The sequence below is a fragment of the Podarcis erhardii genome, assembly GCF_964252035.2.
Source record: "Podarcis erhardii genome assembly, chromosome: 16".
NCBI lineage: Eukaryota > Metazoa > Chordata > Lepidosauria > Squamata > Lacertidae > Podarcis > Podarcis erhardii.
Window position 1 is genome coordinate 11,215,790 of NC_138514.1, and position 27,434 is coordinate 11,243,223.

Consider the following 27,434-nt stretch of genomic DNA (forward strand, 5'->3'; position numbering starts at 1 on the left):
TCACACCTAAAACAAGAAAGCCATGCAAAATTATGCAAGTGGCTGGGATGCTAAATGCTTGAATCTGGTAGCTGCCACTAGAAAGGCATCTTTTGTCTTCGTATTTACAGCCTTAAATGCCACAATTTCTTATTATGTTTGCAACTGTATTGTTGCCACAAGTATCCTATATTTTGTGGTAAACAAAGCATGCAAATGTGAACTCAGAAAAAACATTTGGAACAGTTAGGGCTTTGGGGGATTTTTTTATTGAATTAAACAGCAGTTTAGGAGGAAATGCAAGAATCGAAGAGGCTAGACATGGTGCAGCAGCCAGTCTCCATATTACACTAAGGAAGAGGTTGGAAATTTGTGTTTCCCCCCCAGCTCTTATTGGTTCCATATAGTATAGTCATAGATGATGCAAGCTGTTGTCCAGCAAACATCTAGAGGCCCACAGGTTACCCACAAACCACAGGCTGTAGGTTTGGACGCTCAAGTCTGGACACAACACTAAACCAAAATATAGCTTAGTTCCAATAGTACACAGCAGCAGGAGCAGCAGCAGCAGCACTTCTGTCCCAGAACCCACTCATTTGTATTAAGCCATGGTCTGGCTGAGTGTTACATGTGAACCGGGCCTAAGAGAAAGTCTAGCTGTCTAAAGCCAGCACAGACATGATTTGAACCCAAGGGCTTCTCAACATGTAACTGACTTTCATCACTATTACATCAGAACAAACTCCAGACTGAGTCTTTCTTCAAAAAATCCCTGTTAAAATGACATCATGCCCATATTCTGTCAATTTCTTCAAGCAAGTAAGTTGTTTGTGCTGGGCTGGGTTTCAGATGCCTCGACTGCTGTCTCCATCACCATGTCTGTCACAGGACTACTGACTCTTCAAAAACCCCTGTGTGAAACCTACTGGGACCCCCGTCTTCACTTCCCATGGCAGCTGAATACAGAGCCTCAGCACTTGCCACAAAGATTCTCTGGACCGATGTAGGCTTCTAGGAGAAGCAAATCTTGCAGTTCCATGGTTGGCCACTTTAGAGTCCAAAAAGCTCTGCACTTAGTGGAATTCCAGGAACTAGGAGGTCAAGGAAATCAAGTTTCTCCAATAAAGCTGCACAGGCCGTCATTGCTTTGGTTCACTATTTCGTATTTCTGGGAACTCCAGCTTCAGTCGCTGTAAGGAGCGAATGAAGAACAGGGGTGGCTTGCAAACTAAGTGGATTTTATCTTCTTCGCTGCCATTTTTTGCAGGCAGAGTGAGTTGGCAGGCATGGAGGTGAAGTGGGAGGTGGCGAGCTTTGACTTGTTCCAAGCCCAGCCTCTTCAATGCAGCCTTCGGAAGCTTCTGCACAAAAGGAGGAAAGAAATTGTAAAATGGTAAATGGTAAATGGCAAGGATCTCTTAACTTTCCACTTTAGATCTCCAAGTGTTGGGAGGTGGAAATGCTCTCTTGAAAAGTGCAAATGATGTAACAAAGTTTTTTCTCAATTTTCTGAGAGATGTTGTTAGAAATCAACCTGGCAAGGGACCAGAATAATGGGTCTTAATGCTTTCTTGGAGATTTTGAGGATCAGGAATGATAAAAAAGAAAAAGGGTGTGCTTAGCCATGATTAGTGGTTGGCCGCTGGGGAGAACTGGACAGTTACAAACAGTTGATTTGTTCACATGGATGCATGGAGTAGAATGTAATGAACATTCTGTGCATTTGGCAAGAGATTCTCTTCAAAATTTGCAAGTACAGTGGTACCTCGGGTTACATACGCTTCAGGTTACATACGCTTCAGGTTACAGACTCTGCTAACCCAGAAATAGTGCTTCAGGTTAAGAAATTTGCTTCAGGATGAGAACAGAAATTGTGCTCCGGCGGCGCGGCAGCAGCAGGAGGCTACATTAGCTAAAGTGGTGCTTCAGGTTATGAACAGTTTCAGGTTAAGAACAGACCTCCAGAATGAATTAAGTACTTAACCCAAGGTACCACTGTATGCAGCAGATACTTTTCAGATTATACAATGTATAAAAGGAAATAGTTTATGGTTGAAGTGAATTTAAAAAGAACTAAGTTTTTGCAATAACGGTCTGCTCTGTTCTAGCTATTAGTGCTACTCTGTATTTGATTTGTAATAATAACAAAATTAATATTAATATCATAAATGGTACTGCTCCCTCTCCAAACAGATCAATAAATATGCACCTTGACAATTCTAGAAGCACTAGAGACTGCAGCATGCAGCAGGCACATGCCAAAGGATGCAGTGAATGCCCAGTTGGATTAGTGCTTCACAACAACTCAGACTAAAAGCTCTTTTTGATTCAGCCATAGCAGTGCTCTACAGATTCCAAGTCGGGATGGCAGCATCTCATCCAAATTCCTACTCCATGCGGGAAATCTAGGGCTATAGAATCTCCAAGAGTTGACTGTCAAACCTCTACATGAAGACTGCCTTCAGGTAACTGGTTCCAGAGATGAACTGCTCTTCCTGTCAATACATTTCTCCTGATGTTCAGCCAAGATCTACCCTCCCGTAACTTAAGGAGCCTTGTGGAATGGCCTTCCTGATGGGTGTCCTAGCAGGTTTCAATGTGTTTTAGTGGGTTGTTAATTCTGTTGCATGCCACCTGGATGACTTCTGGTTAAAGGCGGCATATAAATATTTTTTTTAAATAACTAAATAGCTCCATCAGGCCTCCTCTCCTACAACTGTCACATGGTTGCAGTCATTCCATCAGGATGCCTCAGTGGGAAAGTTGGGAAGCAGGGCTCGTTCCATCAGCTTTGCCGAAAGATCAGCTCCATCAGTCACTTCCTGCCCCTCATCTATTTCTATGCCAGCTGGTCATTATAACTACTATTTAAGAATTGTGTGATCTGTTTTTTTAAAAAAGAATATAAGTCTGAAGGCAGGGAATGTCTTGTTTTAATGTATTGTATGTAAGCCGCTCTGGCAACCTTTTTGGTTGAAAAGCTGGGTACATATGCTCTAGATAAATAAGTAAGTGAATAATACACTCCTTAGATCTCGCCCCCGACTTCTTGGGCAGCACAGAGCAAGCCCCTGCAGTCTTCTGTGTGACAGCCGTTCACGTAGACCAGGGGTGGACACCTGGCAGCCTATGAATATTTATCTGCATCCAAGTGGTCCTTTCAAAACATCATTGATACACAGTAAAAATTCAGCCAGGTTTATGTAGCCAGTAGCCTGAGGCTACTAGTTCCTGGTACTCTCCTACCTAAAGCATTTAGCAGCAGGTGCAAAGGGAGTGGTTGTTTGGAATGGACTGGAATTTGAAGCAGATGACAACCACCTCAGGGCAGGAGATCAGTCTACCAAATTGAGACCCCACCCACCATATGGGGGATGAGAATGCAAGCCAGGTTCCTTTCTAGAACTTGGCTGAGGCTTGAATCCTAAGCAAACTTACTTGTGGTTTAAAGACCTTTCGCCATTATGAGCCATACTTCCAAGTAGGGTTCGAGATTCAACCAGTCCACTATTTGTAAAAACCTAATGTTTTCACAGCACTCAAAAGATCATACATAAACTAATTTGATGCTTATGCGAAGTTAAAAAACTGATGATTGTTCACAATAATAGTTTATCCAAAGTAAAACATTGCATGTAATTCTTAGAACATTACCACGTATTTTAAGTCATTTCTGATTTAATACAGTGGTACCTCTGGTTACAAACTTAATTCGTTCAGGAGATCTGTTCTTAACCTGAAATCGTTCTTAACCTGAAGCACCACTTTAGCTAATGGGGACTCCCGCTGCCGCCGTGCGGCCACTGCACAATTTCTGTTCTCATCCTGAGGTAAAGTTCTTAACCCGAGGTACTACTTTTGGGTTAGCGGAGTCTGTAACCCGAAGTGTTTGTAACCCAAGGTACCACTGTAGTTAGCTTTAACTGATTTAATCTGTTGTATGGGTTGATCTTGCTGAACAACACTTACGAGACAACTATAATTAAGCAGTATATAATTGAAATAAGTTAAACACATAGTAATACTACATAAGGTTTTTTTAAAAAAAATGTGAACAATTTGCTGAACAGTTCTTCTCTTTCACTTTGAACTTGAAATGTCAGGGTCAGCCTACACTTGTCCAAAAAAAGAGTAGGGGAGGAAAGGGGAAAAAAAAATAAAATTTAAGTAAACACCCCTTGTTAAAAACAGTCCTGATAAGTAGGCAGGACTGTTCAAGGATCAAGGAACACCTGCCAATATCTGACCAGTGTGCCAATCTAATTTACAAGTAAGCAACATAGGGACGCGGGTGGCACTGTGGGTAAAACCTCAGTGCCTAGGGCTTGCCGATCGCATGGTCGGCGGTTCGAATCCCCGCGGCGGGGTGAGCTCCCGTCTTTCGGTCCCAGCTCCTGCCCACCTAGCAGTTCGAAAGCACCCCTAAGTGCAAGTAGATAAACAGGTACTGCTTTATAGCGGGAAGGTAAACGGCGTTTCCGTGTGCTGCGCTGGTGCTGGCTCACCAGAGCAGCTTCGTCACGCTGGCCACGTGACCCAGAAGTGTCTCCGGACCCAGAAGTGCTGGCCCCCGGCCTCTTAAGTGAGATGGGCGCACAACCCTAGAGTCGGACACGACTGGCCCGGACGGGCAGGGGTACCTTTACCTTTACCTTTAAGCATAGGTGTACATTGACAGCAGAGGCATAAGAGGCCCTTATTTCATTCTACTGTCTTCTTTCACTGAAGAAGCTCCGTTCATCATGCTTCTCTTACCTGTGGTGCAAGCTTGTTCCAATGGGAGTATTTATGGTCTCCAAGGATTGGACAGCCTAAGCCATAGGCCAAGTGGACTCTGATTTGGTGCTTCACTCCTACGTACAGGGGGAAGGCAAAGAGAAAAAATTAAGCACACATGCATACAAAGCCACAACCACCAATACACCCATCTGCTCATTCTTAGCAATGGGCTGCCCATACTGAGTTCCATTTGCAGTTTGGCAGAAATGGCGGTGGAAGGAGAAGAGAAAGGGTGGCTCCACTCATCTACCTCTAACATGAAGCCCCCAAAGGGAATGCCGTTCCTGCACCACTATCATGGTATGAACAAATCGCTGGTCGTTAAATTAAAAGCTTATAATTCAAGTGGCACATTCATGCCTTCCTTTTTCAAACAGCAGCCTGTATTTCCTACATGTACTTCAGCAGTAATGTGCTTTTCTGTTTGCACCGACTCTCAAAGAACAGCAGGGCTTCGCCCTGAAAAGCAACACGAGTCATTTCAATAAATAAAATAAAATATACTCCTGCATGGGTAAACACTACTGTATGCTCCACCAGAAGATTTCAAGATGACCAAACTTGCTCTGCACTCAATTGCACAGAACAAGGGGCAAATAATAATAATAATAATAATAATAATAATAATAATAATAATAATTTTTAAATGCCCAAATAAGAAAAACTGCCAGGCTTAGAGATGCTCAGGAAGGCTTTTAAGTACTCAGTGCTGATGGCATCACTCTGCAGAAGTTCCTGAGGCCTTACCTGTGACTGGGTGCAGTTCAAGGAGGGAACAAGAGGAGGAGCTACTCAGCACTTGGTACTGGGTCACGGCCATACTGGCATCTCTGTGCTTGCGGACTTTGAACATATTCCCATCCTCAGAGGACACACGATAGTTTGGCGCAAGTGTCATCTAAGCCAAAGAGAGATAAATAGATGTATCACGCCGTAGAGGTCCATCACTCATTATCCACCTTCCAGCATTTTGTCACTGAAGGATCAGGCAGCATCAGTGAATAGAAGTGCCTTTTACCAGTTGTAGCTGGTACAAAGTTAAGGCTGCTCCTGGACTGGGAGAGTATGACCCTAGTAGTTCAGGCACTGGTGACTTCAAGACTGGTTTACTGGCATGTGGAGCTTCCCTTGCTCTTGAGATGGAGTGCAGAATGCTGCAGCACAGTTGCTGACAGAAGTGAGGCCTTGTAAGCATAGGACACCTCTGCTTAGAGAGCTGCGCTGGTTGTGCATTTGCTACTGGCCAAATTCAAGGTATAACTATTACCATAAAAAACTCTTAACAGCTTGGGAACAGATTACTTGCAGGATCCCTTTACTACTCTATATAAAAAGGTACTTTACTACTCTATATAAAAAGGTAAAAGGTAAAGAACCCATGGACAGCCAAGTCCAGTTAAAGGGGAGTATGGGGTTGCAGCGCTCATCTCGCTTACAGGCCGAGGGAGCCAGCATTTGTCCATAGACAGCTTTCCAGGTCATGTGGCCAGCATGACTAAACCGTGACGGAAACCAGAGCGCACAGAAACACCATTTACCTTCCTGCCACAGTGGTACCTATTTATCTACTTGCACTGGTATGCTTTTGAACTGCTAAGTTGGCAGACGCTGGGACAGAGCAACGGGAGCTCACCCCGTCATGGGGATTCAAACCGCCAACCTTCTGATCGGCAAGCCCAAGAGGCTCAGTGGTTTAGACCACAGCGCCACCCGTGTCCCTATATGTGCCCACCTGACTGCCATGATTTGCGGAACCGGCACTGGAAAGCTGTTGCAAATCCAACTCACGCACTGCGTTGAATTTCCCAGGAATAAAGCTTAAATAATAAATCAGTGCCTTGGTGCTTGAGAGAACTGGAAAGCATCAGAAAGCCCTCCGGTGAAATGGTGTGGTTAGAAGAGTCAATACACTGCTGACAGGAAGCAAACTCACTTTATAGTGCAATTGGTTGCCCTCGGCTTCCTTCTCCATGATGGGAATATCCACCACTCCCTCTGCTGGCTTTGGTTCTCCAATGCAGATTGCCCTACCAAGATAACAAGTGATGAACAGTGCCATATATCAGCTTGTTACAGCCATCAACTCTCCTTTCAAGAGGGAAAGAAAATGAATTCAGCACTTCATTAACAGGCATTGTCCCACAGATGCAGTTCTGGAGGGGCTACTGGCTTATAAGTCGAGGTTTCTTATAAAGCTGAAGGTGGGAGTGGGGAAGAGTATATGAACCCCAGTAATGTGTCTCATACCAGTATTTTTTCTCCACCTGTCGAGTTTTGAAGAGCTGTTGGATCTGGTGTGCGGTGTCCTCATCGCGGGCAAGCACCATCACTCCAGTTGTTTCTTTATCCAGCCGGTGACAGAGATGAAGGGGTTCAGCTTTCATGCCATCCAACATCTTTGCCAGTACTGGCAGCACATCAGTGATGCACATTTTTACCTTGGGGCCACCTGGAAGGAAAGCAGAAACAGCCTTGATCACATTACCTCCAAAGAGCAATTTCTTTTCCCTTCGCAACTTCACCTGCAATGTGTGAACACACCAATATCACAGATCTAAAAGGATAATTTTCCTGAAGCCCAGATTCTCACAAGCATCTCCTAAGCAAATTGGAAAGACTGCTGGATGTCCACATAATTACACACTCATCTGTTCAATTATAGCCAGAAGCCAAAAGCTGTTACTTGAATACCAAGAAAGTGTGTGCAAAAACAGCAACTGCATATGGGTAAATTGAGACGTGCTGTATTTGCTTTGTTCTCCTTTGTCTCTCTTCCCTAGTAGAAAAAAATAGATTTTTTGTGGGGGGGGGGGGGAATTAACCCCACACCCTATTGCATTTCCCCATGAAGGATATAGTCACATACCACAGTTGCTGCCTCTGTAGTGTGTACCTTTCCAGTAGAAGTAGAAAAGACTTACACAAGAGAAACACCTCCTGAATTATTATTTGCAAGCTGGTCTGTGTAGCACTCAGAACACAGGTGGCAATGGCAGAGGCAGCTCCAACATGTACATGGAGCATTGAGGTTTCATCGTTTATAATGTAGAAGGAATGACTCTCTGGGAAGACTAAAGTTAATAAGACACTAGTCCGGCAATCTGGGAATCTCTTAAGCAGAGGACGATGAGAGAAAACTATCCTTTTGTCATCCCCTCACCCACAACATCTAATTCAGAAGGTTATACTGCCTCTCAGTATCACTGAGAGTAGGGTAACTAGGATTCTGCTCCACAGGATGAATTCACATTTAACCTGGGTACAAGACAGGGATGTCCTCTTTCGCCATTATTGTTTATATTGGTCTTGGAGGTTTTCTTGAGTTCAAATAGGCAAAATGAACTAATAAAAGGGGTGACAGTAGGTCAGAATGAATATAAGGTTAAAGCCTTTGCAGATGATCTGGTGATAACGATAGAAGAACCGACAAAAGGCGTAAATGAAGTTTTGGAGGAGATTGAACAGTTTGGGAAAGTGGCAGGGTTCATATTAAATAAGAAAGAAACTAAAATAATTGCAAAAAATATGGATCAAAGTGTGTTAGAAGCAATGCAACAACAAACAGGGATTGATGTGGTGAAGAAAGTGAAATATTTGTGAATATGGCTAACTTCTAAAAATATTGACTTGTTTCAAAATAATTATATACCGGTGTGGAACGGAATTAAAAAAGACCTGGAGGTGTGGGGACGGTTGAAACTATATTTTTGGGGTAGAATTTCAACGATTAAAATGAGCGTACTGCCAAAGATGTTATTTTTATTTCAGGCCATTCCAATAATCAAGGGGACAATGATTTTTAAAGAGTGTCAAAGAGTAATTTTGAGATATATCTGGCAGGGGGAAAAGCCGAGAATTCAATTTAAGTTATTAACAGATGCAAAGGAAAGAGGAGGCTTTGCTCTGCCAGACTTGAAATTATACTATGAAGCGTCATGTCTCTGTTGGTTGAAAGAATGGATAAAACTAGAAAATACAGGATTATTAGATCTGGAAGGATTTGATAACAGATTTGGATGGCATGCGTACTTATGATGTGAGAAAAAGATAAATCATAAAGGTTTTGAGAACCACATCTTCCGGAGATCTTTAATTGAAATATGGGATAGATATAAAAATATATTAGAACTAAGAGTCCCACACTGGTTGTCCCCGTTAGTGGTTATGAGTGTAAAGAAAATCAATATGAGAGGGAATTGGGTGACATATGGAGAGTTGATAACTAAAGAAGGAGAAAAGTGGAAAATGAAGCCATATGAACAAGTTAAAAAACATGTATTTGATTGGTTGCATTACTTTCAAGTGAATGAAATGTTTAAAAAGGATCTTAAAGAGAGTGGATATATAGAAAAAGATTCAAAATTTCAAATAGAAATAATAATGATTGTAAGATATTGTCAAAAATGTATAAAATGTTGTTGGAATGGCATACGATGGATGAGGAAGTTAAGTCGGTTATGATACATTGGGCCAGAGATTTTGGATATAATATACAATTGGAAGATTGGGTGAAAGTATGGAAAGAAAACATAAAATTTACAGCATGTACTGCGTTAAAGGAAAATGTTATGAAAATGGTTTATAGATGGTATATTACACCGGTTAAGTTAGCGAAAATGTTTAAAACATGTAAGAAGTGTTGGAAATGTAAAGAAAAAGAAGGGACTTTCTATCATATGTGGTGGGAATGTAAGAAAGTGAAGGGTTTCTGGGAGATGATATATAATGAAATGAAGAAGATGCTGAAATATACATTTGTAAAGAAACCAGAAGCCTTTCTTTTAGGAATAACGGGAAATGAAATAAATAGAAAGGATTGTAAACTTTTCCAATATGCAGTTACAGCAGCAAGAATATTAATGGCCCAAAAATGGAAACAGGAGGAACTACCGACCCTGGAAGAATGGAAAATGAAACTGATGGACTATGCAGAACTTGACAAATTAACTGGGAAGATCAGATATCAACGAGACCAGAAGTTCATCGAGAACTGTGGGAAATTTACAGAGTATCTGAAAAGTATATGTGACGAACAAACAACGCTAGTGGGATTTAAAGAAGCTCTGTGAAAGTTTGAGGAGTATTGTAAAAAAGAAAATATGATAGGGAGGGTATATCAAAAGGCAATATTAAATTTAGGGAATGTGTAACAAAAATTTAACTACGGATGACTGGCAGAGAAGCTGATGGAAGTCTAAAAGATGAAATTTGTGAAAATTGCGTGATATAGTGATATTTGTATAATTGTATTGAAAATTTAATAAAAATATTATTAAAAAAAATTCACATTTAACCTGTTGAAGAGCCAGTACAGACCTCAAAAACAAATAAAAGCAAAGACTCTGATTAAGTCTTAGAGAAAGAGATATCTGGATAGTTAGCAGGGCTCTTTGCAATGAGGAACCTGTGGTCCTCTAGATCAGTGTTCCCCAACCTTGGGCCTCCAGCTGTTTTTGGACTACAATTCCCATCATCCTTGACCACTGGTCTTGCTAGCGAGGGATGATGGGAGTTGTAGTCCAAAAACAGCTGGAGGCCCAAGGTTGGGGAACACTGCTCTAGATGTTTCTGGATGACAACCTCTGACTGCCATGCTGACTGAGGCCAATGGGAGCTGAAGCCCAACAACATCTGAAGGGCCACAGCTCCTACACCCTTTCTTTATAACTACCAATCCACTATAACAGTCTTTCAGTAACATTCTGAATCACACTGCTCATTCTTCTCACCATGAACAGGAAGGCCATAAGGTTTGTTAATCACCACAATTTCTTTGTTCTGGTAGAGGATTCCATTTTTTAGTGCCTTGGCCAACACATTAGGATGAACCCGCTGCAACTGCTTCGTTAGCTGAGCAAGTTCTTGCACCCGCCGTGATACTCTGTCTTTAGGAACCTTTGAAGGACCAGGGAAGAAAGAACAAAGTAGTTCATCAATCCTTTATAGTATCATTTCTGGTGTCACAAAATATGTATAGGCATGCATGTGCAAAAAGAAATACAGTAAGTGGTTTTTAAAAAGGTAAGAATGGAAACTACTGATGAAAAAATACACTAGATCTCTCTCTCTATACACAAACACATACACACACACCCTAATTGCTAAGAAAATAGCACTGCAACTGGAAATCATAAATCTCTGCCACCAACTTGCAACAAGCAAGTCAATTAAAGCTGTGGAAGAAGAGGTGGAATGTTTGTTTATTTCCCCTCTGGCCATTTCCCCACAACAAAAAACCCTCCCTGTAAGGTGCTTTTCCCATGCGGGTGGAAAAGCATGGTGGTGGTCTTTCAGAAAAGCAGGCACTGCAGGAAAGGAAAAACACCCTCTACTTGTGGATTCCACCACTCAAGCTAATTGAGCGTTCTATCAGGTTACAGCAGCAGGAGAGATGGGAGTTCAGGCCCCTCCACTAAAACTGTTGAAAGATCGGCTCTATTAGGCTCCTCCTCTCCGTGAGCATTTTAAGAAACAATATCTAACTTTAACAAAAACTATAAGAAGCTGTCTTTATGAAGATAACAGCAGACATATGCCAACTTGGTCCCTGGTCACTGTACGCTTATGCCACGATGAACTTGTGTGACTTTTAGCTGGAACACAGGAAGCTGCTTTATATAGAATCAGGTCATTGCCAGCATTGCCTGCACCGACTGGCAGCGGCTCCCAAGAGTTTCGGACAGGGTACATTCTCAGCAGCCACAATGACCTAAGTAGAACTGGATTTTTTTTAAAGAGAAAGGTATTGCTACCCCAAGCAATACCACATGTCAGAAGGTATAAAACAGGAGTCTGCATGCAGTCACATCGTATTGTTTTACGAAAGTTGCCTTCAGCTTAAAATAATTTACTTTGTTAGCTATATATTTGGCTTCCCCCATGCCCCATCAAGGCAGCAATAAGGCGGGGTGTGTGTGATAAATGATGACATAAATTATCATACATAACAATTTAACTACAAAAGTTAAATTCAATGTTACAAACAAAACCTATGTTTAGGTTTTGCCAGGAGCTTGAGTGTTTACACGATATAGAAGTATAAAGGTTGATTATTTAGGAGACCACTGTAAGCAAATGAAAACATTAGCAGGAGATTAATCTCACTTGTAATGTAGCAACCACTATGGACAATATAGAGAGATACAAAATATGGTCATGAAATAATATGCAGTTGAAAATGTTGTCAAAAAGACCCATGGAGGGGGTACTGGGAAGTCTGGATATTCAGAGAAATCTCTAAATGTGGATATGTACTTGGTATTGTTATAACTTTACGCTTGTAAAATCAAATAAAAAAGACAGAATAGAAGTAAAGGTTGGGAGTTCCAACCTCAAATTGCACACAAGTGCAAATGGAACAAAACCCCAACCCCTTTAAGTGCTGCTGAAGAATGCTGCATGCTGGGAAGTGTAGTCTTTCCTTCCCGGCGCAATGCACTCTGGGAAATAGAGTCCCAACTGACCAACGGACTCACCTCGGCCTGCTTTTTTTTCTGCTCCTGCTTCTCGGCTCGTATTTTCTCCGCCAGCTGCTGGGCGCTGAGAGGGGCGGCCGCGCCCTGGCTGTGAGAAAAGGCCCGCCGGCCTGCTTTCAAAACGAGTCGCAGAGCGCGGCGAGGGGCACCACTCTGAGCCGCCATCTTGTTTAGGGCTGTCCGAAAAAAGCAAACGGAGCCCGGATGTGGGCGTGGCCTGCGCCGCCCTCTCCTTTAGCTCGCGCGCTACCACGGCGGCAATCCAAGCAGGGCAGGGCCTTAGAAGAGGTTCCGGCCAATCTCGAGCAAGGCCCCCCCTTCCTCTCCAATGAGATAGCCGTGCGGCGTTCTCCGTATCCAATGAAAAGCAGTCCTTACGTGCAGTGGGTGGGAGAAGAATGTTGGTGCACCAATGAAAGAGGGCGGAACGGGAGCGGGCCAATCATGGAAAGAGGGCGGAGCTTGCTATTTCCTTTTCGGTTTGAACAACGGCAGTTGTGCGGCGGAGTAACCGTCGCCGCGCGAGGGGAGAAGGAGTCGGAGCCGGCGGCAGCAGCGATCAGGTATTAAGCGAAGGGCGCAGGCCGGCAGAAAGCGCACGTGGCCGGTCGTGGAAGATGCGCGCGCATTCCTTTCTGGCCGAGCCTTGCCCTCTCTCACCCCCTCCCTTCCCTTTTAAAATTCTCACAAGAACTTTGTGAGGTAGGTTGGGCCGAAAGATACACTGGTTGGTTCAGGGGTCGTCCCCTGAGCTTCGTTGCGAAGGGGGGTTTGAACGGTAGCTTCCTATCCCTGCCTCTGGTACTCTAACCCAGGGTGGGGAATCTGTGGCCATGCAGTTGTTGGTACTCCAGCCATGGGGATGGGGGGGGGGGAGCTGACCTCTCCCCCCTGAATCAAGTAAATAAAAATATATATGCTTAACTAAAAGTCGAAATAAATCAGAGTATTTGAAATCAAAATGATCTCTGGGGTCACTGGGAGGATGTTGGGAATCCCAGCCAAATGGGTGGGGTATAAATAATTTATTATTATTATTAGTAGTAGTAGTAGTAGTAGTAGTAGTTGTAGTAGTAGTAGTGGAAGATAGGAGTGCCTGGCGTGCTCTGGTCCAGTGTTTCCCAACTTTGGGCCTCCAGCTGTTTTTGGACTACAACTCCCATCATCCCTAGCTAGCAAGACCAGTGGTCAGGGATGATGGGAATTGTAGTTCCAAAACAGCTGGAGGCCCAAGGTTGGGAAACACTGCCTGGTCCATGGGGTCACAAAGAGTCAGAAACGACTAAACAACAAGTAGGATTTATTATTACATTGGTTCCCAGTACGTTTCCGAGCACAATTCAAAGTGTTGATGCTGACCTTTAAAGCCCTAAGTGGCCTCGGCCCTGTATACCTAAAGGAGCATCTTCACCTCCATCGTTCAGCCCAGACACCGAGGTCCAGCTCCGAGGGCTTTCTGGTGGTTCCCTCCCTGGGAGAAGTGAGGTTACAGGGAACCAGGCAGAGGGCCTTCACGGTAGTGGCACCCGCCCTGTGGAACGCCCTCCGGTAAGATGTCAAGGAATTAAACAACTACAGTGGTGCCCCCCAAGACGAATGCCTTGGTAGATGAAAGGGTTTTCCGTTTTGGAGGCGCTTCGCAAGACGAATTTCCCTATGGGCTTGCTTACGATTTCCCCCCCGCTTCCCCCCCTTTTTCTAAGCCGCTAATAGCCTTTAAGCCGCTATGCCTTTAATAGCCGCTAAACCGCTAATAGCGCTAATCCGCTAATAGGGTTACTTCGCAAGACGAAAAAACCGCTAGACGAAGAGACTCACGGAACGGATTCTTTTCGTCTTGCGAGGCACCACTGTATCTGACTTTTAGAAGACATCTGAAGGCAGCCCTGTTTAGGGAAGTTTTTAAAGTTTGAAGTTTTATTCTGTTTTTAGTGTTCTGCCGGGAGCTGCCCAGAGAGGCTGGAGAAACCCAGCCAGATGGTCAGGGTATAAATAATAAAATTATTATTACTACAGTGGTACCTCTGGTTATGTACTTAGTTCGTTCCGGAGGTCCATTCTTAACCTGAAACTGTTCTTAACCTGAAGCACCGCTTTAGCTAATGTGGGCTGCTGCTGCGCAATTTCTGTTCTCATCCTGAAGCAAAGTTCTTAAACCAAGGTACTATTTCTGGGTTAGTGGAGTCTGTAACCTGAAGCGTATGTAACCCGAGGTACCACTGTATTATTAGCAACCTGATTGAGTGGTAGACAAGGCAAACAGAGGAGGATGACAGGTGCCCGCCCCCCTAAATACCCCAAACTATATATCATGGTTTTGCCCAGGACTCCAGCTGCCATAATCTTTGATGGGTGGATGAGAGATGGAGCACAGCATCACCCCAAGAGCCACAGGGTCTCCATCCTTTCTCTAGTACCACACTGACCGCAGCATTAGCTCTGTACTTTTTTTTTTTTTTTTAAAAAAAGCCTTCTGTTTCCAACCTAGATCCCATCAGCACTCTGCAATGTAAGCAGCATTGTACTGCTGTAAACACTCATTGCTTCTTCCAAAGAAGCCTCTCTTGGGAACTGTAGTTTGCCAAGGGTGCCGAGAAGCTGCTAGGAGACGCTGGTTCCCCTCAAAGAGCAACATTGCTCAGAAGACCTTGGGAAGAGAAGCCCAGCACTGCAAGCTGGAACAAACCCTGTGCTCTCAGATTTTACACACGCTAACTATTTAAAGGGATGTCAAAAGAGGATTAGTGGTTCTTTTAAGACCCACTAAAAGTAGAAGCAGTGGGTTTAAATTACAGTAAGGTAAGCTTTAAACTAAAGCTGCAATCTTAAAATATATTTCCTTACGAACAACTTCCACTAAATTCAATGGGCTTAGTTCCAATTAAACTTCTGTAGGATTGTGGCCCCAATGTAAACTGGCATTGGAATAAGTTATACTGGTAAACTGCAGTAGAAAGGGATTGACCAGATGGCATGGTGCCAAATCAATGCAATAATAACAACTTTATTGTCATTGTACAACCTGTGTACAGTGAAGTAATACATACAAATGATCTTTTTCATGTGAATTTTCACTAAAGTAACTATTGAATGGCTGCTATGCTTTCTAATAGGCCACAATGTGTCTGCTCATCACATCCCTGACTAGTGGAACTGTTCTTTCTCTTTTTCTGAGGTCCTAGTAACCTAGTTAGTCCAGCTTTTCCTAGTTTTTATTTTGCTCCTTTGTTCCTATCACTTCATCCATATGGAAGAGCAGGATGAAGCTGAACATAAGGAAGTGTAGAAAGAGGTGAGTCCCAACCTAAAGACGCTACTACTTGTTTATTCTTGTAAATAAAAAAAGGCACCACACCCATATCTGTTGATATGACAAGGCTGATTCACATACCAGCTCGTGATGTGGTGGCCATATAAGAGGCCACTTACTCCTCTCCATACAGTTACCCGCCTGGTTTATAGATTTGTTTTGGCAATGATTAATTGCTTACAACTGTTGTAAGAGCTATAAACGCTTTCAGTGGTTGTAGCAGTAGGAAGAGAATGTGGAGCTAATAAAGAGATTTGCCTGTATTTTGAAAACAATTTCACACCTGCTTTATGCTATTATTTTTAAAAAATGTTTATTTCTTAAATGCAAAGCATTTAGTGGTATGCCTGTGTTCTTAAAAAGAACAAAAGTAAATAAGGATCCCAATAGGTTTGCATGAAAAGAGATCTGGAGATATCTGCTTGGAGATAAGAGATGGTGTGGAAACTTCAGTCTGAACTCGTACAGACTCTCTTTGCAGCTTGTTCTGGAACATCATTGTCTGTCTCCACACTTTTGCTGTGGCTGCTCTTAACTTCCATCTCTTCATCTGATTCCTTTTCAGAGTGCTTTGTTTTCTTAAGGTGTGGAAGTTCAATGCGTCCTCTACGCACAAAGTAACTGATGCGAGACTCCAACCCTTCACATTTGGGGCGATCCATTAATGGCTTGTAGTTTCGGGCTTTTGCTCCCTCGATTAAGGCACTGATCTGATTGTGGACCGGGGGCTTCAGCTCTCCCCACTGAATTGTGCCGTTGCTTGAACCTGAAAACATAACAAGTGCCAACGGGTCAACAAGTCCTGTGTAGCATATTATTATTCACCAGTTGCTTCTGTCCACTTTTAAATTACCCAGTTCTGTATATATGTGATCGCTACATATATGTGATCACTAGAATAGTGCCTTAGGGCCACACTCATACCTAGCAACAGTGAATACTGTTAGAATTCTACAGAACTATGCATCTCCTACCTGTCTCTGTAATCATCTCAGCAAAATCAAGCCCTTTTAACATGCTACGCAGCATATGAGTTTTAACAGCATGGTTGGCCCAAAGCTGCTGTAAATGAGTGACATTAAACTCCTGGACATTGCGATCATAGATCCACTGGATATTTTCAAATTCACAGTCATACAAAACCAGAGGAAATTCCACTGCCATGCTGCAAGAAAAGGAGAAGATAAGGTGTTAAGGAGCTTAAATCAGATGCCTGTGACTTAAAACAGGGAAGTACATGCATAAGACTGAGTAACAATCTGATATGAAACAAAGCAGTGATTAATCTTTATAGTGCTTGATTCCCGTACATGTAAGGCAATTGGTGTTGATCTTTCTGTGCCAGTAACGGGAGTGCAGTTTTTAGTGCACACTAATGCACATCTACAGCTTCCCTTTCCACCCGCTCTTCAGCATCTTGATGTGGTTTTGCCTGCAGTCCAATTGTATTATGGAGCAATGGCACTGGAAAAGCTATACTTAAGAGCTACAGAAATCCCAATTATGTTTGCCAGGGCTTTGCTAAAGACTGGCATGCATTATCATAGGCAAGACTGTGTCATTGGGAGTGATGCAGCAATACACTGGTTAGACTTTAAGGTACCAGGTTCAATCGCTATAATCTCTGATTAAAAACGGCTCTCTGATATTAGGTCTAGGAAAGACCTCTGCACAAGATTTGCATCCACTGCTAATGAGTAAAATAAACTTGTTTCACATCTAACACAAATATTATACTGGCTATATAATATACATTAATTTCTTTGCAAAGTCATACCTGTATTGTGGTTTTCGAGGGTTGTTCTCTACATCCAGCAGCACATCGATAATCTCTGGCTTTTCCATCCTTTGTCCAATCAGGAAGAGAATAGCCATCATGCAACGGACCTGGTGGTAGAGGAATGCTTGGCCTGTCACTTCAAACAGGTACATTTGGAAAGAGTTGTGCAGCTCGGCATCCTCTGCCGTAGCCACAGGCTTCACCTCTGCAGTAAGAATTGTCCGTTGAAAGTTGATTACACCATTGGCTACATCCATCTTGCATAGATTACGAAAATCATGGGTCCCCACGAGCTTCTGAGCTGCAGTATTCATGAGAGCTACATCTAGATCAGCACGAGGGAAGAAATAGCGATAGGTCCTTTTGAGGCAACTAAACCTAGCACTGAAGCTGGGGTCTACTGGGGCCCAAGCCAGTACCCGTATGTCATGAGGGAGCACTTGATTCAATATGTGTGTGTAGCGGATCTCCTCTGCAGTATTTGTGGCTGTGTCCTTCGTTGCACCCTTTGGTTTATTTACTGCTTTATCCTTTGACAGGTTTGAGCGGAGATCTAGGGAGATCACCTGAAACATTGGAGAAGGATAATATGGAGTAAAATATGCAAAAACAACACTATGGACAGTATCTGATGCCTTTATTCCATTACACTTGTGCAACGGAACTCCACACCCCCCCCCCATGGGCACCCTGCACCATCCCCAATCCTTGCGCAAACTGTACAACTGACATAGCAATACTTTGGATACAAACCTAAGGGTTAGATCCCAAGTTAGCCATACTTGGAGTAGACCCATTGAAATTAAAGGACATGAATAAATTAGGTCCATTAATTTCAGTGTGTCCGCTCTGAGTCAAACATAGCTGAATACACCTCTACTTTTTAAATTGTTTTTTTTTTTTAACGGAATCAATGAGAATTCTCCAAATATGATGGTGTTGGTGTAGGTTCCTCAATGACTATTTGGACCTGAACTGATCTGGCAGTAGGTTTTATCTTGCAGCCCTGGATAACTCAGGCTACAATCTTTTACACACTTTCCTGGGAGGAAGCCCCATTAAACGAGTTCTAATATCAGCATATCTAACACCCAATACAGTCATACCTTGGAAGTCGAATACATTCTGGAAGTCCATTCGACTTCCAAAACGTTCGGAAACCGAAGTGTGGCTTCTGATTGGCTGAAGGAAGCTCCTGCAGCCAATCGGAAGCCCTGTTGGACGTTTGGCTTCCAAAAATAGCTTGCAAACTGGAACAGTCACTTCCAGGTTTGCGGCATTCGAAAGCCAAAATGTTCAAGAACTAAGCTGTTCGAAAACCAAGGTACGACTGTATTCAGCTCCAACCAGAGCTAAGACCTCTTGAGGCGCAAACTCTTTGCTAAGCGGGAATATCACAGAAGGCAATGCCGCTGCCCCCACTTTAATTCACATTCTGTTATAGTGCTGAATCCAAATCCCCCCTCCCTCGCCCTCTGAGCAGGTTCCCTCATTTTCTGCTGTGAGTTGAGCAGGTTGGTTTCATAAAAATGGAGGTTAGACAGATGCTGAACTCACCTGTCCAAAGGCACTGACTCCCTTGTCAGTTCGCCCACAGCGGTGATAGTTGGAAGTCTGTCTGCTGGCCACCAGTCGGGTTTTGCTGAGAGCCTCAAACAGCTTTTCTTCAATAGTATTGTTGGTATTCTCCTGGCTAGCAAAGCCCTGATATCCCCAGCCCAGGTAGGCTATCTTCAGTGCCACATGTCTCTGGCCATAAGCGCTAAAATCAAATGGCCGCTGTTGCCGTTTCTTAGTCTTCCCTGCTGCTGAGAGGCCGCCTTCTGTGCCTGCAGTCTGCTTGCTCTCCAGCTTTTCTTGCAGCCTTTGCACCATGTCTTCCAGTTCCTGGACTCTCTTCAGTAGCTTCTCTGTTTCTGCTCCATCTCCGGCCATAGTGAGAGTCCCTGGGAAGGGAAAACGAGTTTCCACAATTCAAACTTTTGTATTTGCTGCTAAAGGAGAGGCTATTCAGCTGGGGACTGTCAACTTGCTATCCAGCTTTATGCTTTTATTTTCTACCTATACTGTATTGCATATTTGAACGTAATGAAATACTTCCAATATTGAATTGTGAGTGCATGCCTTTCTCCATTTACTGATAAATTCATACTAATTCCCAGTGGGCTTTTGGGACATTTTTTTTTTTTGTTTACATGGAATGCAAGGTGTAGGGGACAGAAAGGATTTGCTCTTGACACCCATGGGCTACTCCTGCATAAGGAAACCCTGCATATAACACAGGATTCTGGGGTTTTGTTCTGAAGTTCACATATTTCATGTGAGATACTGGTCCACCCTGTTGTGTCTCGCAGTTCCCAGTGTGAACTGAATGTGCACCATAAAGCATACTTAACCTCAGGGAGGAAGATTTCAAGTTGCGGGCAAACTGCCTTTCAGGGATTCAGATCCACCATGATTGATTCTCATTGTAGAATCTCTGATACATTACTAAGCAGCCTCAGGATTTGCTGGAAAATAATTTGAAACCCACTAGTATAGCTAAAAACTGTAAGACTTAACACGTTCTCCAACGTGTTAAGGGGGAACATTGTAACACAGCAGTACTCAGGATTTTTATTCAGTGTATCTGAAGAAGTGTGCATGCACACGAAAGCTCATACCAAGAACTGACTTAGTTGGTCTTTAAGGTGCTACTGGAAGGAATTTGTTTTGTTTTGACTATGGCAGACCAACACGGCTACCTATCTGTATCAGGATTTTTATTGTATCCTAAGCTGACTTAAGTGAAAGCAAATTCTTGCTAGAAATAGGTAAATGACTATTCAATCAGTGAATAAATTTAGTATAGTGGTACCTCGGTTTTTGAATGTAATCCGTTCCGGAAGACCGTTCAACTTCAAAAATGTTCGAAAACAGAGGTGCAAAGGGTGGCCTCCAATTTCAATGGAGAAAATTGGGGAAAACTCAGCAGAAAACCGTTCAACTTCTGAGGCACATTCGAAAACAGAAGCATTTACTTCCGGGTTTTTGGCGCTCGAAAACCGAAACGTTCGGCTTCCGAGATGCTCAAAAACTGAGGTACCACTGTACTTAAACTTGTTTTGGGTAGATATAAGCACACTGTGAGAATTAACATCTCTCTCTTTCAGAATCAGTGACTGCACCAAGCCAAGAGAAGCAATGGAAACATTCATGGGACTTGATCGTCCCCGCTGGGCCTCCATGAGCCATGAAGATCGGCTCAAAGAAGCTGCAATGGCATTCATCCGCCTTTGCGCAGAACAGGGAGAAGGTGATAGCCCAAGGAAGATGTGTTTTGCACCTCAGCTGGACCCCTACACAAGAGCCTCAGTGGCCTCTTTGGTCAGACCCACACTTCCTGTGAAGATTAGGCATCTTAATTCAGGACCCACCTTGCAAGCAAAGACTCCCGAGGAACCCAGAGTTGCTAGGAAGCCTATAATAAAAAGGAAAGTTCTGAGGCGAAGGCCTGATGGAGAAGTAGAGGTGACGGATGAGTCCATCACCAGCACACCAGAGACCAGCAGTCAGAGTGACCCAGAGTATGGGGAGTTGAGTCAAAGAATGCATAGTCTGAAGACTCAGCAAGAGGAAGAAGAGTTAGAAGCGGAGAGTGAGCCAAGCATTTGCCCAGAGTCTGAGACGGCTTATTCCTGGAGAACTACAGAGAGCCAGAGCCAAAGCTCGCAAAGAGAGAGCCAGAGCCGCAGCAGCACATCCTATGAGCAGGACTTGATTGTTGCTGGCCACCCAAAATCCTTCATATTACCAAGATTTGATCAGCTAAGCCGGAACAGAATGAAGACCGACCGGGTAGCCCGTTACTTGGAGCATAAGCATGACTGGGAATCTCTGCGGCTACCAGGGGAAGATCCCAGGAAAGGGGTGCGCTGGAGCATCCGGGAACAGATGCTCTGCAAGTCAGAATTGCCTCCTAGGGCTCAGCACATCTATATTCCCAACAACTACCTGGTGCCTACAGAGAAGAAGAGGTCCGCCTTGCGCTGGGGAATACGCTGTGACCTGGCAAATGGCGTGATGCCTAGGAATACCTACTCCTCCTAGAAATGCAGAGGTCTCTATAGCGCCATCCACAGGAGCATGCCTTGCATAGCAAAGCCCAAATATCTAACTACTCCAGGGAAGCAGCTGAGCTATTTTGTTTCCTTTGAAACCCTTTCAAATCCTTATTGGTCTTAAATCTGGCTTTCAGAATGAGTGTTCCCACAACACAAAATGATTTTACTTATTCGTGCTTCTTGAATAGTTGTCCCATATAGGATCATTTAGAGATTAATATTGCCTCATCAGAAGCCAGACAGAAGATGAACCAAAGTTTACTGAAGTATATGTCAATGAGAATAATCTTTATTTCTATTGCAGGATCTTTTAAACCCACTTCCTCTTCCTAACGCAATCAACATACTTCTGTATGATGTTGTTATTTTTAAAGAAAGTTTAGCTTCTAGATGTATGGATTAAATTAAAAGTGTGTGGTATAAAAGGATTGCCTCTAATTTCTCTATTGACTGGTTAATTTGTTGAGAAAGTAATATTTTATCCAGAACAGAAGGCAGGTCAAAAGTTTCACCTCATTTATCAATTGTTGTGTGGAACTGCTGTGCTACACTGTAAACAACTCTTCGCTTTCAAGTAGGTATGTGGTTCTTATTCCATTGAGAATATTGTCTTGGTTCGTATTTATGTATTTTTTAAAACAATTTTATTGAAGGTTTTTAACATGTTAAGCAATAAAATCCACCACATTTATAAAACAATAAAAATATATCAAAAAAAGAGAGTAATAATGAAATACCTATATACAGGCAACTCCCAATTTAGGTGCCAAACCTAGAAGTAGCCCCAAAACATCACTGATCGTGGAGGGGTAGAGCACAGTGGGCATCCACATGCTCCCCTATAAACCAGAATTACTTGTACTAAGGTTCTCATGCAAAGTGCTTTTCTTCTGTTCTAAGTTTCGTTCCCCACTTGGAAACACTACGGATATAATGAAATATGGGTTGCGTATTGGAGAAGACAATGGACAATTGGAGAAGATTTTAATTATGCCTGGCTGCAAGTGTAAGCACCAGTGAACACACTGAAACTTCTGAGTACAGTGGACGATCGGGTTGCAAATGTGATCCATGCGGGATGCATGTTCGCAACCCGCAACGTTTGCAACCTGCAGTAGTGCGTTTGCGCATGCACGGGTTGCGATTCGGCACTTCTGTGCATGCACAACCGCCGAAACCCGGAAGTATCCTGTTCCGGTACTTCCAGGTTTCAGCGCGTCTATAACCCAAAAAAAGCAACGTCAAGCGTCTGTATAGTGTATAGTATAGTATGACTGTATAGTGGAACGAGGAAACTGCTTTAGCCAGAAGGCTGCTTTTCCTTCTGGGTAATATACCAGTGGTGGGTGGGGCTGAAGGGGAGAAATGGGCAGAACAACTAGTCCAAATTCTTTGTACAATGGGGCTAATTTCTACACATGCCTGCACACACCTCTGTCCAGACTAGAGATGGGAAGGCCTGGATAAAACCCTGAAAGCGGTGTGTGTGTGTGTGTGTGTGTGTGTGTGTGTTAAAACTTTGGGGTGGGGAGCCCTGGTTTCCCCCCCCCCATTTTTCTGGTGTTTTCCCAGGCCTTCCTATCTCTAAGACAAGCAGTACTGTGGCATGATTTTCATGGGTAAGAACTCATTGGGTACATGAACTGCCAGAATCTGTAAAACCTCAGCTAGTTGACACTTTTTCTTCCCCTTAATGTGAAATTACAGCCCAGTTAGCTTAATGTTTTTTCCTGGTAAACGGGGAAACTGTTAACAATAAAATTATCAACCCTATAGAAGTCTTGCTGATAGCTTCTATAAGGGTAAGTCTTGTCTACCTAACCATTTTAGAGTTCTGCGAGAGTATCATGCAAATGGGGTAATCTTGGATGTGTACCTGGACTTAAGTGGTTAAAGAACACTAAGCAGAGAGTAGGACTTATTGACAGTTCTAACAATGGAAGGATTTAGTAAGCAAGGTTCTCCCAAGATCTGTAATGAAAACAGCTTTTTAACTTCTTCATAACTCTGGAATCAGGGAGCAGTGAGGTGGCCAAGTTTGCTGATGACACCAAATGGTTTAAGGCAGAGCTTTCCAAACTTTTCATGCTGGCGACACACTTTTTGGGCATGCATCATTTCATGACACAGCAATTCAGTTTTACATCATTTTGTGGCACAGTAATTCAGTTTTACTAGCAAACCAGAGGTTAAACTAAGCCCTTTCCCAGCCCGGGAGGAGCATTTGTGGGACCCACCTACACACAGCAGCCGACACACTAACATGTTACAACACACAGTTTGGAAAGCTTGGGTTTAAGGTGATTAAAAGCAAAAGGGATTGCCTGGAGCGCTGGAAGAATATCTCCCGACTGGGTGAAGGACCATTAAAAATGCATACAATCTTAGTTGGAAGGGATCCCCTTGCGGGAGTCCATTCCACTGTCAAACAATTCTGTCAGAAAGTTCTTCCTGATGCTTAGTCAAAACCATACTGCATGTGTCAGCCCTTGAGATATCTGAAGATAGTTTTCACCTCTCAGTCTCCTCTTTACCAGGATAAACATACCCAATTCCCTCAACCGTTCTTCATAAGGCTTGGTTTCCAGACCCTTTTATCATCTTGGTCGCCCTCCTCCGCACATATTCCAGCTTGTCAATATCCTTAACAGAACTGGATACAGTACTCCAGGTATAGTCAGACCAGGGCAGAATATAGTGGGACTATTACTTCCCTTGATTGGTGGAAAGTGATGCATGCTGATGCAAAAAAACCCCCAATAACTTCACATGTACTCACAGCGTCTGAACTGGTGTTAACTGGCCAGGAAGGAGATTTGGGAGTTGCGGCAGATAGCTTGAGAAAGATGTTTTCCTATCATGCAGTAGCTATGAAAAAGGCAAATTCCATGTTAGGAAAGTGATTGAAACCACCAACAGGAGGCCCTTTTACAAATCCATGCCGCAACCACACTTGGAATAGTGTATGATTCTGGTTGCCATACCTCAAAAGGCTCCTGCAGATCAAGAAAATGGCAACCAAAACAATTAAGGGAGTAGAACAACTCTACTATGAGAAAATGTTACAGCATTCAGGGGTTTCTAGCTTATAAAATGTGGGCATGATAGAGGTGCTAAGATTCTGCAAGCTGTGGGGAAAGCAGTTTTTTCTTCCTACTATGTGAAGATAATGCTAGAACACAAAGTCAACCGACACCAATTCTCTACTGACTGTTTTTTTAATTAAAGAAAACAAGTATACTATAAAAACATTAAAATATACAGTAATTGGACAATTGGACACACTGGCCCATGAGAATAGACATGCATTTTAGTGCTTTTAGCATTGGTGAATGGAGCAGCCTGATCCTGTGTACTTTTATTCGTAACTGCTATTGAGTAACTGCTATTGAGGTCAACGAAGCTAACCTGCTAAGGATTACAGCAACATCCTAGATGCATCTTTAATCGATGGGATTTCAAACCCTGCACGCAGTGAATGTGCGTAGCAGAAGATGAGCCCTGTTGGATCAGGCCGATGGCCCGTCCAGTCTAGCATCCTGTTCTCACAGTGGCCACCCACGTGCCTACGAAACGTCAGCAAGCAGGACCTGCGTGCTCCCTACGTGCGGTTCTCAGTACTTCGAACACGCGTGATCGTGGCTCAGGGTTTGAAGTCGGGCCACTAATTTCGCACAGAAACGGCCAGTGCAAGAGCTGATCACGGAAGGCTAATCAGAACAGGCCAACTAGTACCCCCCCCCCAAAAAAAACCCATATATATTCTAAGGGTTCAGAATTGTTATATGTTACAGCGGTGGGGGAGAGACGGCGATCCAATCAACACCGCCTTAAGGCTGCCTGTGAAGGCGATCAGCTTCACTAAAGGAGCGATCCTAAACGCCACTTACTCAAGAGTAAGCCCAATGAACACTGTGGGATTTGCTCCCGTGTTAAAACATGCGCCGCGACCCCCGTGTTCCTACCTCGGCAGCTTTTACACTGACGTTCGTTGAGAGCAAAAGCCTCTGAGCACAGGCATGCCGCCCCGTCCACGATTTCTCCGCAGGAAATGACGTAAAGGCTTCCCTTTCCCCAACACATGACACAGAGGAGATTTGTGGGAAATGTAGTCTTTCTCTAAAAAGTGGCCGGATTAGCCTTTTACTTCCAACAGCAGACAGCCAAATGTTTTTGGAAGGTTACAGAAGGTTATCCTGAACGGGATAGCCCTCCCCTCCTTGTTTGACCCCATGCCTCTGACATGGAGGCTCCATTTAGTTATCATGGCTATGAATCATTGAAAGCTTTATCCGCCATAGTATGTAAAGTCATGAGCTACTGAATTGAGATGTTAGGCAAAATATTACTATTTTAATTCCCGCCTCAGGGGTTGCTTCTATTTCAACAATAATTTAGAGTGTCCAGGGTGATTCTTGAGAAGGGTTCACCACAGCTTATTGCCATACCACCCTGAACACACACAATCTCGGACCATCATTATGCCTCACAGAAAAGTGCTTGGAGTTTATTCATTTATTTAAGAATAACTAGTAATAGATACCAAAGCATTGTATTCATAGCCAACATCTAAACGTTCAAAATATTCCAGACCAACTATCAGGTTCAAGTGTAAGGCCCATTGATTTCAATGGTTGTGAGTAGAAATATGTTGAATACAACCCTTGGAATATGAAGTATGGTGTAGAAATTTCATAATATCAACGTTTTTTGGGTTTTTTAAAAAGGAAAACCACCATCACCACATAGAATCACTGAGTTGGAAGGGAGCCTGAGGGTCATTTAGTCCAACCCTCAACAGGAATCTCAACTAAAGTATCCATGACAGGCCATCCAACCTCTGCTTAAAAACCTCCAAGGAAGGAGAGTCTACCATCTCATGTGGGAGTCTTGTGGGAGGCTCTTACTGCCAGAAAGTTTTCCTTATGTTTAGTCGGAATCTCCTTTCTTGTAATTTGAAGCCATTGGTTCAAATTAACGACATCAATGTTCCTATTTGATTTTTCAAGCTTATGTTTGTCTGTCTGTTTGCTGATGCCTTGAGCAGGCTTGGTCTAGAAAGGGGTGGGTGGGTGTTTCTAAATATATACATTTAACTATTACATCTTCTCAAAAGTATTATTGTTTATTAAATTTCTATACCACCCTTCATCCGAAGACTACAGGGGTGGTTGATAATAATAATTTATTATTCACACCCCTGCCCATCTGGCTGGGTTTCCCCAGCCACTGTGGGCGGCTCCCAACAGAATATTAAAAACACGATAAAACATCAAACATTAAAAACTTCCCTACACAGGGCTGTTTACAATACAGGCAACCAGTCAGAGGGCCTTCTCAGTAGCGGCGCTCGCCCTGTGGAAAGCCCTCCCATCCCTTGTCAAGGAAACAAACAACTACAGGTGAAACTCGAAAAACTAGAATATCGTGGAAAAGTTCATTTATTTCAGTAATTCAGCTTAAAAGGTGAAACTAATATATGAGATAGACTCATGACATGCAAAGCGAGATATGTCAAGCCTTTACAGTGGTGCCCCGCAAGACGAATGCCTCGCAAGACAAAAAACTCGCTAGACGAAAGGGTTTTCCATTTTTCGATGTGCTTCGCAAGACGAATTTCCCTATGGGCTTGCATCGCAAGACGAAAATGTCTTGCGAGTTTGCTTCCTTTTTCGTAAAACCGTTAATACCCGGGGAATCCGCGCTCCGCAAGACGAAAAAATCGCAAGACGAAGCAACTCGCGGAACGAATTAATTTCGTCTTGCGAGGCACCACTGTATTTGTTATAATTGTGATGATTATGGCATACAGCTGATGAAAACCCCAAATCAACAATCTCAGAAAATTAGAATATTGTGAAAAGGTGCAGTAGCTATTCAATCCATAACACTTGTAATGGGTTCAGTAGGAAGCACAATCATGGGGAAGGCTGCTGACCTGACAGTTGTGCAGAAAGCCATCACCGAGACCCTCCATAAGGAGGGAAAGCCTCAAACGGTAATTGCAG

At 43.3% G+C, this 27,434-nt stretch overlaps 3 protein-coding genes across 4 annotated transcripts; 1 reads left to right on the forward strand and 2 right to left on the reverse strand.

The window, feature by feature from the left end:
- Positions 1–232: 232 nt before the first annotated feature.
- On the reverse strand, positions 233–12,434 carry RPUSD4 (RNA pseudouridine synthase D4). Its single transcript, XM_081843351.1, has 7 exons — positions 12,234–12,434; positions 10,488–10,653; positions 7,006–7,207; positions 6,692–6,785; positions 5,506–5,656; positions 4,735–4,832; positions 233–1,340 (listed from the first exon to the last, which is right to left on the reverse strand). Exons 1-7 carry the CDS (start codon positions 12,396–12,398, stop codon positions 1,119–1,121), a joined length of 1,098 nt encoding a protein of 365 aa, XP_081699477.1. The 5' UTR covers positions 12,399–12,434; the 3' UTR covers positions 233–1,118.
- HYLS1 (HYLS1 centriolar and ciliogenesis associated) lies at positions 12,423–21,851 on the forward strand. Its single transcript, XM_081843339.1, has 2 exons — positions 12,423–12,796; positions 20,476–21,851. Exons 1-2 carry the CDS (start codon positions 12,438–12,440, stop codon positions 21,410–21,412), a joined length of 1,296 nt encoding a protein of 431 aa, XP_081699465.1. The 5' UTR covers positions 12,423–12,437; the 3' UTR covers positions 21,413–21,851.
- On the reverse strand, positions 15,843–25,465 carry PUS3 (pseudouridine synthase 3). 2 transcript variants are annotated; one of them, XM_081843315.1, is made up of 6 exons: positions 25,392–25,465; positions 24,206–24,294; positions 18,881–19,269; positions 17,321–17,889; positions 16,518–16,708; positions 15,843–16,309 (listed from the first exon to the last, which is right to left on the reverse strand). In XM_081843315.1, the coding sequence occupies exons 3-6, from the start codon at positions 19,256–19,258 to the stop codon at positions 15,993–15,995; spliced, it is 1,455 nt and encodes a 484-aa protein (XP_081699441.1). In that variant the 5' UTR covers positions 19,259–19,269; positions 24,206–24,294; positions 25,392–25,465; the 3' UTR covers positions 15,843–15,992. The 2 variants fall into 2 exon arrangements, with proteins under 2 accessions (XP_081699441.1, XP_081699442.1); XM_081843316.1 differs by lacking the exons at positions 24,206–24,294; positions 25,392–25,465 and adding an exon at positions 20,181–20,469.
- Between the last annotated feature and the right edge of the window lie 1,969 nt (positions 25,466–27,434).